Source organism: Sinocyclocheilus rhinocerous, unplaced genomic scaffold (genome assembly GCF_001515625.1).
Source record: "Sinocyclocheilus rhinocerous isolate Xijiao unplaced genomic scaffold, SAMN03320098_v1.1 scaffold153, whole genome shotgun sequence".
Lineage (NCBI taxonomy): Eukaryota > Metazoa > Chordata > Actinopteri > Cypriniformes > Cyprinidae > Sinocyclocheilus > Sinocyclocheilus rhinocerous.
Genome location: NW_015660878.1, coordinates 377,700 through 395,474, shown reverse-complemented (window position 1 = coordinate 395,474; position 17,775 = coordinate 377,700). Strand labels below are relative to the sequence as shown.

The 17,775-nt window shown below is 37.4% G+C and overlaps 2 protein-coding genes across 4 annotated transcripts in view; both read left to right on the top strand.

Annotated features, from left to right (window-relative positions):
• The first annotated feature begins 1,178 nt into the window (after positions 1 to 1,178).
• On the top strand, positions 1,179 to 10,939 carry LOC107725578 (ras-related and estrogen-regulated growth inhibitor-like protein). Its single transcript, XM_016534876.1, has 5 exons — positions 1,179 to 1,365; positions 1,491 to 1,547; positions 1,915 to 1,988; positions 4,051 to 4,199; positions 9,976 to 10,939. Exons 1-5 carry the CDS (start codon positions 1,314 to 1,316, stop codon positions 10,259 to 10,261), a joined length of 618 nt encoding a protein of 205 aa, XP_016390362.1. The 5' UTR covers positions 1,179 to 1,313; the 3' UTR covers positions 10,262 to 10,939.
• Positions 10,940 to 16,279: 5,340 nt separating this feature from the next.
• Positions 16,280 to 17,775, top strand: part of LOC107725575 (interleukin-17 receptor A-like) — a 13,630-nt gene continuing 12,134 nt past the window's right edge. Inside the window, exon 1 of one of the 3 annotated variants that reach the window (XM_016534873.1) lies at positions 16,280 to 16,652. In XM_016534873.1, the coding sequence (XP_016390359.1) occupies positions 16,548 to 16,652 (105 nt within the window). In that variant the 5' untranslated portion in view covers positions 16,280 to 16,547. Of the gene's footprint in view, positions 16,653 to 17,166; positions 17,603 to 17,775 lie in introns of those variants that run through there. The other 2 variants (XM_016534872.1, XM_016534871.1) reach the window with 2 other exon arrangements.

The following is a 17,775-nucleotide window of genomic DNA, read 5'->3' as shown; positions in this document are numbered from 1 at the left end:
TGGAGAGGCAGAGTCCGTCTGACTAACACCTGATCAACACGGCTCTGAACGACCAGAGGATGCATCAGTCCATTCTTGCGTTCAGTCGCCACTGTTTTTAAAAGCGTCCCGCACAGTGACTGAAATGTGGAGCGTGCGTTAAACACAGTCGACGCGTTTGAGTTTCATTCCTTCGCGAAATTGAAGCGTTTCTACGAATCATAATGAATGACATAAAAGTTGCAGTTCTGGGATCCGAGGGTGTCGGGAAATCAGGTATGTCTATTTTTATACATTATATCTAAGTGTGTGTGTGTGTGTGTTAAACACAATTTGCACAATGCAGTGCAAATTACAAAAAGAATATGCTTCATATTTTGTTGTCTTCTCTACGTTTACAGCACTTATTGTTCGATTTCTAACCAGGCGATTTATTGGAGAATATGCATCATCATCAGGTAGGCTATTTGTGATATTGTTTTCATATTGCTGCATTTAGACTACTGTTGTTCAGAGAGGGTCTATTTATAGGGTTGGAGAAGTGTGCAGGACTGATGAGGTAGCCTATATGGTGGGTGTCACCAAATGTTTGCAAAATCAGTCACTGAAAAGTTCAATAATCTGCTTTTGTGGTATTTTGTGTAATTTTGACTGCCTGTTTTTATATCTGGATGTTTGTGACGACATCAGCGATCGTTCCTCCTTCCTCACGGCCAAAGCCATAGTGCACCTGATCCGAGAGCTTCACCTGGGAGGATCTAAAAGGTAGTGGCCACTCTGAGTGCATGCTGTTCACAACAACACCCTCAGGCAGCAGAAGATGTCTATTTCTGTCCATATATGAGTGTTGCTCTTATGTGGGTGTCTATAATTCACCAGCTTCGGTTCACATTGAGGAGGATTGTTGAATTGAGTATGTGGGCAGTGCTAATGGGCGGATGAGCTGGTGACTCAGAGATTCAATGACACTCACTGTTTGATGTAATTTAATCACTTTCTACATGTATGATGTGAGCAACGACGTGTCATGACATTTATGGGTTTTGAAATATCTTCATATTCCTGTAAAATAAAAACATCTGTCCATTAAAATGCGACTGTTTTGACCACGCATCTTTTCGTTTTTGTAGGAATGGACATCTAAAGGTATTTGTTTAGTCAAAATTGGGAAACAACTGGCCTGCCAGAGGATGCATCAGTCCATTCTTGCGTTCAGTCGCCACTGTTTTTAAAAGCGTCCCGCACAGTGACTGAAATGTGGAGCGTGCGTTAAACACAGTCGACGCGTTTGAGTTTCATTCCTTCGCGAAATTGAAGCGTTTCTACGAATCATAATGAATGACATAAAAGTTGCAGTTCTGGGATCCGAGGGTGTCGGGAAATCAGGTATGTCTATTTTTATACATTATATCTAAGTGTGTGTGTGTGTGTGTTAAACACAATTTGCACAATGCAGTGCAAATTACAAAAAGAATATGCTTCATATTTTGTTGTCTTCTCTACGTTTACAGCACTTATTGTTCGATTTCTAACCAGGCGATTTATTGGAGAATATGCATCATCATCAGGTAGGCTATTTGTGATATTGTTTTCATATTGCTGCATTTAGACTACTGTTGTTCAGAGAGGGTCTATTTATAGGGTTGGAGAAGTGTGCAGGACTGATGAGGTAGCCTATATGGTGGGTGTCACCAAATGTTTGCAAAATCAGTCACTGAAAAGTTCAATAATCTGCTTTTGTGGTATTTTGTGTAATTTTGACTGCCTGTTTTTATATCTGGATGTTTGTGAGACAACCCAGCACTGCTCTACAAGGGCAATGGCACTAATGGGTGCAGTGCCAAGTAGGCTACACAGCGTGGCAGTGAATCACAGCAGTTTACTGTATGCGCAGGAATCTTTTGTATCTGATGTGATCTGTTCTTGCCTTTACAGAGTGCATCTACAGAAAGCGCATGTCTATTGATGGAAGACAGCTTAATCTCGAACTGTATGACCCATGTTCTCAGGTATGTGGGTAATATGCAACTGTAATTATACTACTGTAGTAGTAATCAAGGCAGTGCCTTCATAAAGCACCATATGGTTTAGTGTGCTAAAGTGAACATGACTAACTGCATATTCCAGTGATCTTTCTTTAAGATTGCTTAACCTTTGCCTGTTTATACATGTAGACTGAATTTCATTGCTTGTGTGTGTTGTATATGTATACGGATTTTACTGTAAGCAGCCCAATTCATAGACTTGACTAGTTTAGACATTTTCCATAGACCTTGGCATCATCAAAAGCAAAAAGGGTTAACTTACTAACTATTAGTGTGTATCCAGAAAAAAAGCCAGTATCATCTGTTTTACTGGCGTTAATGAGTATTGCAGAGTTGTGGGTCTCGCTGCCTTATATAATCTTTCCGCAAGCTCCAGACACAGCTAGCCGTATATAATGCACCAGTCAGCCCTGCTCAGGACTGTAAGGCTATATTAGCCCTGAACACTTATATTATTATTTGGAAATAACCCTTATATAACCACACAAGAGTGAGGTAATAAGAGATGAAGTGTGTATTTTAAAATACTTTTACTGTTTGATGTAATTTAATCACTTTCTACATGTATGATGTGAGCAACGATGTGTCATGACATTTATGGGTTTTGAAATATCTTCATATTCCTGTAAAATAAAAACATCTGTCCATTAAAATGCAACTGTTTTGACCACGCATCTTTTCGTTTTTGTAGGAATGGCGTGAGGTAATAAGAGATGAAGTGTGTATTTTAAAATACTTTTTTTTTCCTTCCTGAGCCTAATATATATATATATATATATATATTATTAATATGGTTAAAATGAGTTAAATACAGTCTGGGAGGATGAGTGTGTTTTCCTCTTGGATAAAATCCAATTATTTTATCAATCTGTTGTCCATTATGTGATTGGATACCATCTGTGCCTCTTGGGGGTCCAGTTGATTATCCTGATTTTCCTCACAATCCCATTTAATCATATTGCTGGTTTAATATAAGCTAAGCTTTATCGACAGTATTTGTGGCATAAATGTAGATTACTAGGAAAAATGATTTGGTCTTGTCCCTGGTTTTCTTTAAAAACAGCATGGGGCCAATTTTTGGAGGATTTAAAGGAATAGTTCGCCCAAAATTGAACATTTGCTGAAAATGTACCCACCTTGTAATCCAAGATGTAGATGAGTTTGTTTCTTCATTGGAACAGAAAACAACTGGCCTGACCAGAAAATAAGTGATAGGTATGCAGTATTGAATAGTTTTTCTGAAATGTTCACCAGAATGGCATTATCTTTAATGTTACGCAACAGAATTGCTTCAGGTAGCAAGTTGACATTACAGTGAAGAGGTAATGACGAACAGACTGAGGTTTTGGAAAGCGCCAATAAAATGTACGACGAGTCATTTAGTTGGTTCTAATTTGTTCTACAAATTACCAGATGCATAGTACATGATATATTGTACAAACTGCAAATTACTTTTTTAATGGAATGCTTGCACACTACTATTTACTTTTACTATTAAAACTACAAAAAAGTAGTAAATTGATGGTATAAAATATCAGTTGATGTTGCTTCTGGTTCATTCCTCACACTGGCAATGGAAGGTCAAAACTCATTCACCAGTGGATCCACTGCAGTGAATGGGTGCCGTCAGAATGAGAGTTCAAACAGCTGATAAAAACACCGCAATAATGCACAGTACCACCCCAGTCCATCAATTAATGTCTCGTGAAGTGAAAAGCTGCATGTTTGTAAGAAACAAATCCGTCATCAAGACTCTTTTTAACTTCAAAGCGTAGCCTCTTATCTATAATATTGCAAACTCCTGTGAAAAAGTTGTCTTTTCTGAATCAGGTTAGAAATATGCACAGATCAAGTACAGTTTAAAAGCAAAAACATTCCAAAACAGTTTTAAAGAAATATACCGGGGATTTTGATGTGAGAGGACAACAGGGGAAATATTTTTTTTTTACTGGAGGAAGCATTATTATGGATTATGGACTATATTCGTTTTGTAAAACATATTTGGATGTGTGATTTCTTTGTGCAGCCATGCCAGGGGAAGTCCACACTCAATGAGCAGATCCACTGGGCTGATGGCTTTGTGGTCGTTTACGACATCAGCGATCGTTCCTCGTTCCTCACGGCCAAAGCCATAGTGCACCTGATCCGAGAGCTTCACCTGGGAGGATCTAAAAGGTAGTGGCCACTCTGAGTGCATGCTGTTCACAACAACACCCTCAGGCAGCAGAAGATGAGCCTATTTCTGTCCATATATGAGTGTTGCTCTTATGTGGGTGTCCATAATTCACCAGCTTCTGTTCACATTGAGGAGGATTGTTGAATTGAGTATGTGGGCAGTGCTAATGGGCGGATGAGCTGGTGACTCAGAGATTCAATGAAAAACATCTATTTTTAGTTTAGCCTTGGCTATTGAGAAATTTTCAATGATTAAGTAGATGCATTTGAGAAATTCACTTTATAGCAGAAATAAGTGGAATATTGATCTGTTTTTATTCTATTCACATTGACATTTATTTGTTTATTCATTATTTCTATGCATTATTTCAGGCTGTTCTTTCTGCTCCTTTTACTTTGGTTATAGTAAATTAAGCATTGCCAGACATTGCCAGTTATCTTAATCTGATCAACAGGAAAAAAAATAGCATTCAGAGGAATTTAGATATCTGATAAAGCTATATTTTAGCAAGTAGCAAATAGTGAAACATCTTCAGTGATGTTTTTACCCTTGTGACAGCAGGGACACAGACTCTGTGATTTTCCTGGTGGGCAATAAGCAAGACTTGTGCCACATGCGGGAAGTGGACAGGGAAGAAGGCCAGAAGTTGGCGTCCGAGGGCCGCTGTCAGTTTTACGAGTTGTCTGCTGCGGTGTCATGACATTTATGGGTTTTGAAATATCTTCATATTCCTGTAAAATAAAAACATCTGTCCATTAAAATGCGACTGTTTTGACCACGCATCTTTTCGTTTTTGTAGGAATGGACATCTAAAGGTATTTGTTTAGTCAAAATTGGGAAACAACTGGCCTGACCAGAAAATAAGTGATAGGTATGCAGTATTGAATAGTTTTTCTGAAATGTTCACCAGAATGGCATTATCTTTAATGTTACGCAACAGAATTGCTTCAGGTAGCAAGTTGACATTACAGTGAAGAGGTAATGACGAACAGACTGAGGTTTTGGAAAGCGCCAATAAAATGTACGACGAGTCATTTAGTTGGTTCTAATTTGTTCTACAAATTACCAGATGCATAGTACATGATATATTGTACAAACTGCAAATTACTTTTTTAATGGAATGCTTGCACACTACTATTTACTTTTACTATTAAAACTACAAAAAAGTAGTAAATTGATGGTATAAAATAGCAGTTGATGTTGCTTCTGGTTCATTCCTCACACTGGCAATGGAAGGTCAAAACTCATTGTTTTGGAGAAAGACAAGGCAAAGACAAGCTATTCATGTCTTTCGTTGACCCTTTGGACGTCTGGCCAACATCCAGCATGACGGTTTCCAACAACAGCAAGTTATGCCGAGTAATATTTGAGTGCCAGACTGTGGATTGGGTCTCTCTAGTTCTCATACCTGCAGAAGCTTAAACGAGAAACCCCTTTATCAACATCGGGGAGAGGAGCAGATGGCTGTTTGTACAGCATTGATTCAAAAGGAGATATGAAACAAACGCAAGGTGTTTTGCTTATGAGGGTCTTGTCATCACATATTGATTCCTGGATAAACACTCTTGAACAGCTAAACATGCTGGGAATTTCACTTTTAGCTCATGTTTTGCAAACTCCCTCTTCTTTTGGGGAGATGAACCATGGTTCTTTCTTCCTATTAATATCTAAACATGTTTTTCAACTTATCGTTATTTTGTCGGACAGCTTTGTTGGGCCTGTCAAACAATCAGAATTTAGTGTTACAGTTTGTGTTAGACTTGTAGTGTTCATCTGTTGTTTGTTTCAAAATCCTTACTTTCGAAGGGCCCTTTCAATTGGCCAGTTTTGAGCAGTTTTGGTTTGAAAATGGCCTTCAGAGTCAAATTTATCCAGCAGATGGATGCCATTTTAGCGCCTCTAGTGACGCCAAAGGGAATTGCAATCTGTTTGTTTGAGTGGCTCAGTTTGGCCCAACTTACAGGCAATAGTGCAAGTTGGGCTGAGGGAACCTGCTTATCCAAACAAAGGTTGATGAGGGAAGTGTTTAAAATTAGTTTGTAAGTCTTTATTTACACCATTCTGCTTCCTGTCACTAGTTGTGCAGAAATCCCTCACATTACCCTTAAATTTAAAAATGCCTGCTGTATTGAAACATTTGCAGGTGCTTTTTAACTCCTGATTTTGTATATACTAGCTTAATAATATTAATTTAAATAGCTAATTTAACACTGTATTCACTTTTTGAAGTAATGGGTCAGGTTAGGACTATGTATGTTTGACAGGAATTTTTCATCATCATAAACCGTCACATGTGATAAGAATTGCATCAACTCACCTCGGTTTTGCTTTGTTAATCGCAGCTTTCAGATCTAACTATGCAGCTCTTTTTAAGTCATCTTAATACTCTGTTTTTACTTTGTTGTACTGTCAACAAGGAGAAAAGAAAAGAAACCTGCTGTCATAACTCAAGCTTATCCTCCCGCCTTAAGCTCTTTTAAATTCGTGACATTATGAATAACGTTTGCCACGCCATGTTCTCGTATCTTCATTCACCCAGTAAAGCAGCTGGTAGGCTACAGGTGGAGGAGAGGCCATGGAGTGGATGGGTGGTGTGTGTTTACATGCGGAAGGATGAGCAGCAGAAGAATCAAAAGAAAGAGGTGTTGCTGGAAAGCAAGCGACCGCTTATGAGAGATTTGCCGTTGATCCCGCTTCAGGTATTCTTGGCAAACGCTGGATCTTCAGCCGATCCTCAACACCTGACCAACACAAATCACAGTCCGGGTCGGCACGCAAAATTACCTAACTGCAACAGACCGTGTACCCATCCATCACAGATGGAAGTACTGTCTTTTACCTCTACAGAGGACGACTCGCTGGCAGCAGGTGTGCTGATATAAAAGTGATTCTCACATTTCCCTCTCAGTGCTTCTAAATGAATCATCAAAGTACAATCTTAAAGGGTCGTTCATCACATGAACGATAAAACTCTTTGGATTCTGATGGGATGTTAATGTTTTTATTGTTTATTAGCTGTGATTCCAGCGATGCCTCTGTCATTATCGTTATAGCTGTGATCTCTAGATCCCTCAGATAGATTTTTAAAATAATGTTGTTATCGTTATAGTTATTGTCGTTGGTGTGAACGGACCTTAAATGTTTAATTATAAGATATCACATCATCTTCAAGATGGGGTTCATTCCTGTGCCATCTATGTTTCTTATTAAATTACACTTTTAAAAAAAAAAAGTGAAGATGTTCTGTTGTTACTGCACTTAGCCTAATTAGGCTATAGCCTATTAGTTATATATCACTAGTTATAATTGCCATAACCTACTATAGTTAGGTTGAATCAGTAAATAAAAGGAGTACTCTGTATTTTTTATTTGTTCATAATATTTTATACTTATTTACATTTGTTTTTTAATAACAGGAGTGTTACCGAAATAAAGATAGCAGTATTCAGCTGGTCATGTGATCTAAAAATGGCTGCCCCCATAAGGCGACCTGCTTCAGGTAAAATAAAGCAGCTTTTATTATGCTACAAATATCTCATGTAAGTGTACAACATCTGAAACAAAAAGTAACGTTAATTTCTTCAACATTTTAATTAATTAGTGCACCTTAATATTGTTGAACTGAACAAAACTAGGACTATACAACACTTTTGTTCGTCCATTGCATGTAACCACCCATTTAACACACACTGAATTCGTAACATATTGTGTATAAAATATTGACCTGCTTATAGAGTGGGGTAACTCAAATTTGTTAAAAACTTCTTTGAGATCATGACTTGCTCCACAAGCAGGAGTATCAATGCGTATTTGTGGTACTTTTTTAAGAATAGTTTTGATGCTAATGCAAAGTAAAAATTTGAATATTGAATCATTCCTATGCTCGGTAATCACTCGCATGTAATCAGTATCTCATTAACGTGTGTACACAAGCCATGCTAATGAAAGCTAGGACTGATTAGCCGTTAATTAACAGCACATCCGCTGGAATTCAGTCTGAGGTGATTTGGCTGTGGGAACTCGTACACTTCTGGACTGCTAATGTAAAGAGAGACGTGAAATTGTGTTTTCATTTCCACCGTCACTGCACCTTGCGTGTGCTCTTACAAAAACAAGCCGTTGCCTGAGAAGGAGATGGAAAGAAAGTGCCATGCACACCATAAACCATAATAGCTGAAAGCTAATTCATAACTGAGCCAAGGGATTGCCTTGCAGCAGCAGGCTGGAATCTCTTTGATGAGGCCAGCAGAATAAAGGCCTAACATATGGATCTGATTAGCACAGGCGAAAATTATTCTTTGATTCATTTCTGCCCGAGGCTTGAGTCCAGTGTGTTGTAATACTGATGTTATAGTGTTAATCTTTGCACTGTGTTTTTAAATGCATCCCATTCTGTCTGGATGAATGGGGCAACAGATTTTGTCCTCCACATCAAAAAGATTGGACTTTGTTGTAAACTTTTATTGACCCACATTCAATGCATTTATGTATGTTGCATTGGCGGCATGAGAAGCTGATATATGTTAAGTTCAGTGGGAGGGTGATTTGTTTAAGACATATCACATTAGCGCACATGTATGGAACGCAAAGTGGAGACAAGAATACGCACTTTCTGCATGCTCACATGACAATAAGAAGATGGAGAGCGTGGTCGGGAATACACCGCGAGATTACAGATTCTTTCACTGTATAGTGCTGTTAAATTTATAGAGTAATGACGCTAACATGCTTCAAAGTTCACATGGCTTTCAAGCTGGCTTAACACGGTTTCTAGCTGGATGAAACTGGTTATTTAGGATTAGTAGTGTCAGTGTCACACTGGTTTAGGTGGTTGTTCATAAACTATACCTAAAAGCAGGTGAGACCTTGTCAGACACGAGAGGTCAAAGTTTGGCTTGTTGGCACGGCCAACTAAAATTAGCAGTGATGTAATTTTCATTTATTTATGAATTATTATTAACTGATTTTTGCAAGCAACATAAATATTTCTTAAAATTCATTATATTACAGTAGAATAGATGATGTTTTACCAGTGCCTATTTTTGGAAAGCTCTTAAAAACATTCAATTATGGTATGTCTTTCAATTTTTGTATGTTACTTTTGACTTCACAGTGGAGGATATTTGTGACTTTGTGTCAAAATATCATAAAATTTGATTAAATAAACACACCAACAAAAACAACAACAAAATTAAAGTTTTTCTCTTCCTTATTTCATATTGATATACCATTTTTATGTATGTATGTGTGTGTGTGTGTGTGTGTATAAATATAAATATGTTAAAAATATATGTATTTTAACAGCATATATACGTGTGTGTGTGTGTGTGTGGTTCACATTGAGGAGGATTGTTGAATTGAGTATGTGGGCAGTGCTAATGGTCGGATGAGCTGGTGACTCAGAGATTCAATGAAAAACATCTATTTTTAGTTTAGCCTTGGCTATTGAGAAATTTTCAATGATTACCTAGATGCATTTGAGGTAAATTCACTTTATAGCAGAAATAAGTGGAATATTGATCTGTTTTTATTCTATTCACATTGACATTTATTTGTTTATTCATTATTTCTATGCATTATTTCAGGCTGTTCTTTCTGCTCCTTTTACTTTGGCTATAGTAAATTAAGCATTGCCAGACATTGCCAGTTATCTTAATCTGATCAACAGGAAAAAAAATAGCATTCAGAGGAATTTAGATATCTGATAAAGCTATATTTTAGCAAGTAGCAAATAGTGAAACATCTTCAGTGATGTTTTTACCCTTGTGACAGCAGGGACACAGACTCTGTGATTTTCCTGGTGGGCAATAAGCAAGACTTGTGCCACATGCGGGAAGTGGACAGGGAAGAAGGCCAGAAGTTGGCGTCCGAGGGCCGCTGTCAGTTTTACGAGTTGTCTGCTGCGGAGCACTACCAGGAGGTGGTGCTCATGTTCTCTAAGATCGTGCGCAATGCCAGTCTGGGAGGCAAGGCGAAAGAGCGCCGCCGTCGTCCTAGCGGTTCGAAATCCATGGCCAAACTCATCAATAACGTCTTCGGAAAACGACGGAAATCTGTTTAAAATGAACTTGGACAATTGCTACAGGACTGGCCTTTGAGATGGGTCAAATTTGTTTATATACTGTAGTTCCTCACTGCTTATTGTTGATGCCTTGTCTTGGCCACACGGTCATTACTGGGTGAATCTCATGAAACACATCAAGAACATGGACATTTTTCACCCTAAAGTCAAAAGAAAACAAAAACTTTCTTGGCATCAAGAAAATGAAGCCTGTTTTAGAACCATTTTGCATTGCAACAATATTTTCTTGATATTTACCTCATAATTTCTCATTACCGTAATGGAAATGAGAATGACATTGCATTGTGGCAATGAGATAATGTGTCAATTGTCAACATTTAATGTCATGGTGGAAAACATTTAAAATCGGTTCAGTTTTATCAATGCAAAATACAATATCCTAATCTGTGTGTAGCTGCACATCTCTGCTTTTTGCCTTAAATGTTTCTTTAATCACTTCTTAGGATGTTTAAATGTCAGATTTAAAAAACACCTTCGTGATATTTCAGCTTGAGGACTTGCGAAACTGCCAAGTCAAAGTCAACTCTGAGGTTGTGAAATATATGTACGCAGATCAAATGTTTCTTGTGGTTCATTTAAAATTTGTTTGTGCAGTATAAGAAACTCTTCACTCACTGTTTGATGTAATTTAATCACTTTCTACATGTATGATGTGAGCAACGATGTTGTATATATATATATATATACACACACACACACACACCGTAAATATAAATGTTAAATGTATTTTAACAGCATATATACATGTGTGTGTAGTGCATAACATATTAATTTAATTCATAAAAATATGATTAATGTATTTTAAATATAAAAAATATCTATTTTTTATTTGCTTTTTCCCCCTGTTGCTCATGAACAGACAAAATCTAAATCTATGACCTATTTTTCATGACCCACTAGCAGTTAAATGTGAGTATTGATCCAGTTGAATGGCCTGAATTGTTTCTAAATATTCTTATAAAAACTACAACATAGTTCTACAATGCATCTTCATTTTGACTTGAAATCTTAACAGACCTGATTTTATTTACAGACACCATAAAACTCTTATACATCTTATGCCACTCAGGTTTAAAGGTAAGATTTGGCACCAGCTGCGTTTCAAACTACACTGACGGGAAGCGAGCGCAGAGATGGCACAGATAGCCCTCAGCCATTCAGACCCAGCTGCAACTGGAGCGTACTGCCACAGCCACACACACATCCAGACTGCAGGTATGTGTACTGAGATAAGGAGCAGTGGCTCTCGCCCGGCTGCTATGGTGGGTTTAACCCAGCTCAGGTATGCTGGGAATGTAGCAGAGTATAACAGCATAAAAAGAGGAAGCCTGTATATTTGAGCTGAGACTTCATTGAATGCCCGTTGGTGGAGAAACTAGGTCTTTGTTGAGGTCGAGGTGCATTTTGATTTCTAAATAACTTCATTTAGGTAAACCAATCATGTAAGCTGGTTATGTAAGTATGTGTGTTGAAGGGGCCAAAGAGTTATTGGAGCTAAAGTGTGAGCTGTCCTATCCAATTCTGCCATCCCTGCCAAGTCTCCTTCAGGACACAAAGTTTACTTTCAGGAGACCTTGTGGGACTCCATTCTTCTCCGGGCCCTGAGCAGAGCACAGCAGGGGGAAGCAACAGTACAGAGATTATAGCGACCCACTCGCACCCATCAAGATAATATTCTGTTCCATTCCAGGCTAAAATGAGCAAGCAAACAAATGGATGAGATAATAGTGGCGTTGAACCTAAGCGTTTCATAGAAAGTGTTATTTTGGCATGCACTATTTCACATTTATGTAAAAAAAAACATAACTACAGTTTTATGTTTTGAGTTTTATTGAAGAATTTGAATCAGATAATTTGATAAATATTCTTCATTTGTTTGGATTAAACAAATATGTGAAATATGCCTGCATGGTTGCATAATGGAATGTAGGCCCACTGATAGAAATCTGGAGACCCTCAAAGCCTTAGTTTGCTCCTGAAAAGTCACTAATTTTCGTCCTTCCTTGCACAAGAGAACAAATAATTTACATAATAGTCCTCATCATTCCATCCCCTTTTACGCTAAAGATAAACATTATTGTGGAATAATGTAGGCTACAATTATGACACAGCTAATCACCAAATAAATAAAAACGTAGAAATTAAATTTTGTTAATTAAAAGATGAAACTATTTTATAATTTTACCTGTATATCATCCTAAAGATTCCACTAAGAAAAAAAATAGTACTTACTTACAGTAACACTGATAACTGAAACGCAAAATAGCGCCTGTTGCGTTTGTGTGAAACAAACGCGGAGGGATACGAGAGACATGAAAGTAGTGCCAGGTTTAGTAACACGGATAAGATAAGCGATCTGATCTCAAATGTGGACGATGTTGTCCTGCTTTAAGTCATTTGATCGTATTTTACATTTTTATGAACATTGCGATGTATATTATATGGAAGCCACTGAATAAAAAATAAAAGAGGTAATTGCGACTTTTTATCTCACAATTCTGACTTTTTTTCTCAGAATTGCGTGATACAAACTCGCAGTTCAGATTTTTTTTTCTCAGAATTGCGTGATACAAACTCGCAATTGCGAGTTAAGAAGTCATATTTGAGAGATATAAACTCGCAATTCTGAAAAAAAAAGTCAGAATTGTGAGTTTATATCTCGCAGTTCTGACTTTATTTCTCAGAATTGCGACTTTATATCGCTCAATTCTGAGTTTATAACTCGCAATTGTGAGTTTATATCACGCAATTCTGAGAAAAAAAAGTCAGAATTCTGACTTTATATCTCGCAATTCTGACTTTATAACTCGCAATTGCGAGTTTATATCTCACAATTCTGTGAAAAAAGTCAGAATTGTAAAATAAAAAGTCGCAATTACCTTTTTTTTTTTTTTTTTTATTCAGTGGCGGAAACAGGCTTTCATAGAAACGGGCTTCCATAATATTATGTGACTAAAAGTTAATACAGTTGCCATAAAAAGTATTAACCCAGCAAACACAGAACGTTTCCCTAACTTTGGGAACCAAATACTAACTTTAGGGGAGCGTTCTTTTTACGTTATATTTTTTGTAACCATAAAATAACGTTCCCAGAATGTTACATGGTGGTTATTATTGAATAACTTAAAAATAAGACACTTAAAATGTTTGAATATCATTGCTTTAGAAATGAAATGGTTGATTGTGGTAAAAATAAAAGGTTTAATATTTTGTCATCTAGTACCTACAATGACATTCATACGTGAGGCTTAAAAAGTGTTCAACTATGTTTTGGACCTATACTGTACAGTACGTGTAACTGTAGATCAATGACTGTTCATTCTCTGTTTTATGTACTGTGCTATCATACAGACACAGATAAACTACTGGTTTAGGTTATGTTATTAATAAGCTCTTCCTAGTATTTATCATATCTATCACGCATGATAAGCCTTATCTTTGATAAATGAAATCATGGCATGTTCATTTAAAAGTGATCATAGCTGCATTTTTCATCCTTCATCTACACTTCAGAGAGGTAAAATCACTGTTGGCAGTGTTTCGAACACTTAAGGGCACTTAAGGAAGAACACGTATGGCCAACTTCCATTTTGTCTGAATGCCAGTGACATCCTAAGTGCACTTCTGGCATTACCGAACAATCACAGCTTCTCAGATTCGGACACCTTCCACGTTTCATTGTCTGTAAAACGTTTAACTGGAACATAAGTCTAGAAATCAGTGGCCGACACATCTGAAGAAAATTATATTATCAAAAGGAGATGGTAATATCTACAGTATTTGCCTACTTTAATGTTGTTCCTGGGCCTATTCTTGTCTATTTCAGAAGATTCACCTCCACTATGTTAGCATCTTTGTGCAATGTATTAGTTCAGCATAGGCTACTCTTAAAAATAAAGGTTCTTCGCTGGCATTGATGATTCCAATGACAAACTTTTAACATGGAACCTCCATTGTACTGAAATGTTCTCCATAGTGGAAAAGGGTTCTTTTGATTAATAAAATGTTCTTTAGACTAAGAAAAAAATGGTTATTTAAAGAACTATTCACTTAAAGGTTCTTTTGAGAACCTAAAATAGTTCTTCAGTGGTATCACTATGAAGACCCCCTATTGGAACCTTTATTTTTAAGATAATGGCCTGAGCTAGAAATATATTTGCCATTATTGTGGAGCTTTCTTGGATTTCTTTTTAGTTTTTGTGGTTTACATCTTAGCATTGACAAGTGTTCTCAGCCGTCCTGGTTTAATTGTGGATAAGTGTGTCAGGATCAAAGCACTACTCTCGTGGTTACGGTTAAGACCTTTTTGACACACACTGCTGGAAAAAAGTGAGTCATTGGTCGGATTCAATTTTCTGGCGGCTTAATTTTCCAAATTGTCTTTGACCCCGACTACAATCAACAAAAAAATCTTGTTTCAAACTCATAAGAAAGAAAGGATTTGGCCAGTGTGTGACATTTCTTTGCTCCATTTTCAGACCAACTTGGCATATACGCCATGCTGTTGTTTATATATCTCATTCAGTCAAAGCACAGAGTTGTCAGCCCTAATCAGACGTTTTATTGTTTTCTTTAATATTCAGCCACAGTTCTTTCATATATTTACTATAACAGTTGAACACAGAGAAGTGATGAATGTGACATGATTGTTTTTAAAGGTGCAATTTCTGACAATGCATCCCTAGCCGACATAATAAACTATTAAATGACTGTAAAACACTGAACCTAGAGAAAGTCTCAGATTACTTGTTGGTATTCTGATAAGATTGTTGAGTTTATATTTTCAAAATATGGTAGCCTACATACTGTATAAATTTGTTACACAAGTTTAGACTAAAGATGCTTCTAGCCCTTTTTAATAGTATTGCAAAAGTTTGATTGTAACTTCTAAGGTGACGGAATGATAGATGAGATGAAAGACAGTATTTTTTAAATAAAAGTCAAAGCTTTTGTCCAACCTGCATGGAAGTATCCAAATAATTCCCTTCAAATCCCAAGATGTAACATGTTAGCGCCCTAGATTCCTCTAATCTCCGGCCAGCCACCTGGGCTAGGTGTGGGTAGCCCTCATTCTGTGATGCCACTGTTAATCTGAGGATTTTGAGACTGTCATAAACTGGCTGATCTGTACTGTGGGTCTGGTTCATTAGTGCAGTATGCAGTACAGAGACTGACACTGTGACTGTTACAGATCACCTGAGCAGACACTCTATCTTCATCTGCTCTGTTTCATTTCTCTTCAGCACAGCAGGTTTGAGGTCTAAAAAGAAGAAGAATTATGGTTTAGTGAAAAATATTTAAAGAGTTTTGGGAACAATAGGTTAAAATGTGTTTGAATGAAACATATACATACACAAAAAGCATATGAGTGAATGTTAACTGTGCTTGCATAATATAGCTGTGCATCCTTTTAGAAATATGTGGCATTTATATTTGACATAATGTTTATTTAAAAAAAAAAAAAGTATATGTTTATAAAGAAAATGCTGCCTCCGTGTTGCACAGACGTGTTATAATGTGAAAAAAAGATTGTAATATTTTAATTTCAGGATTTTGGCATAATAGGTAAGCAAGAGTTGTTTAGAGTTCTATGTATATTTCCATACAAATAAATATTGTTTCCTTACTATATTACCACATTTATCAGGACTGATATCTGTATAGGCTACTAATATCTCTAATTTGATTTGCTTATATTTACATACGAAAACTAGAAACAAACTATTTTTAACAGATTGATAAACAGGCCTACATACAATGGGGAAGTAGCGCCCTCGTGTGGAAAGAGAAAGTTTGGAAATGCACCGTTTAAATTTAAATTATGCAAACAAAATAAAAAGGTACCGCGGTTTAATACAAATGTGGTCCTTTACTTTTATACAAGGGTTTTAACATTCATTCATCCATTAATCCATTCATTCATTTATCTTTTCTTTTTCTAGTATGAAGTCGTGTTGGCACTCATCATCTGCCATATTATGCTTGTTCCCTTGGCGTTGCATAATCTCGCATCTTCAGCCATGACGCGACGCGACGCGACGCGACATAATCAGACAGCGTTTCCTAAGTACACTAGGTGTGAGTCACTGCTTTGCATATTACAATAATTCCAGGAAGCTTTTTTAGGTCGGCTGTTTCCTGCACCTACGCCACCTTGTTTACCGTACTCTTTGTCGTTGTCGCTCTTAGTCGTCTATTAAAAACTTGTTTTAAAACGAGTATTCATTCAGCTTTAGTGAGGTTTATGTAGGTTAAAAGGCGAATCATGAAGTTCTTGTACCTGAGAGGTGCTGTGTTTTTCACCTTCATACCTGTAGTACTAAATCTCAGACTTGTGGATGATGGGCGCTCTCTGAACTGTACACAAGAGGTAAGATAATACATAAAGTCCATTAGATACCAAAAAAGTGTTAAATATTTATTTATATATGTTAAATGTGTTTATTTAGACACTGATATGTGGCCCTTTTGGGGGGTTTAAGTTTTGCCTGAGGGTTATATTTCGTCCTCTCTCTCTCTCTCTCTCTCTCTCTCTCTCTCTCTCTCTCTCATAGCCATGTTTAATCTGCAAAGCAAATGGCTTCGGCTGCTGCAGGGCCTTGACTTAATCAGCTGTTGATATTTCTCTCTCTCACTCCAGAAGCAGCAGAGACAAACCAACCTGTCAGAAAAAACGACACATAAACACACTGCCGCACATGACATTAAAAATGAGTTCTGTGTCGTATTTGTCCCTGTTGTCTCATCAGAAGCAGTGAGGTTGGAGCATGTGTGTATCTTTAATTGGACATGTCTGCTTCAGATACGCACTTTGAGCTCAGCCAGTCAGACTCTCTCTCTCACACACACACACACTCTCTCTCTCACACACACACACACTCTCTCTCTCTCTCTCTCTCTCTATCTCTGTATGCGGCGAGTGTTTGGGTGTAGGTGAGGGTGAGGGTGCTCACGGAGAGGTGTTTGAAAGTCTCTTTTTTCTCTCTTCTTTTTCTTATTTGAATTGGATTTAAAAAGGGGGGATTTGATACATCATAATTTTGTAAAGCTGATTTTAGACCTTTGAAACCACGTATTAGTGGTGTTCGCTGAAGCGTCGGAATGGCGTCACTTCTGATGGGGGGAGAACCACCTGTTTTGCGGCGTCATGGAGTCCGATGCGTACCTGCTCAGGGTGTATCAGTGGAGGATGTACTACTGGCGGTCGGAGAAGAGGTTGGATATGACAACATTTCTTCGGCCTCCAGGATGAATAAAGCGGTAGTGATTTTTGTTAAAGAGGAGAAGTTAGTAAACCGCCTGGTAAACAACGGGATTGTGGTAAGTGGCGATTTTGTTACTGTTTCACCGCTTGTTACACCCACGACAAAAGTTTATATATCGAATGTTCCACCATTTATTGGAATTGAGGATATTGAACGTGCATTAGCTCAGTATAGTAAATGTGCTAGTGCGATTAAAACAATCCCATTAGGATGTAAAAAATGAAGCAC

Bases quoted from the DNA above. Each gene is read 5' to 3' on its own strand.
- LOC107725578 (XM_016534876.1), top strand. From the start codon at position 1,314: ATGAATGACATAAAAGTTGCAGTTCTGGGATCCGAGGGTGTCGGGAAA. The intron at 1,366-1,490 runs GTATGTCTATTT...CTACGTTTACAG, and splicing joins CGAGGGTGTCGGGAAATCAG to CACTTATTGTTCGATTTCTA. The intron at 1,989-4,050 runs GTATGTGGGTAA...TTCTTTGTGCAG, and splicing joins TGTATGACCCATGTTCTCAG to CCATGCCAGGGGAAGTCCAC.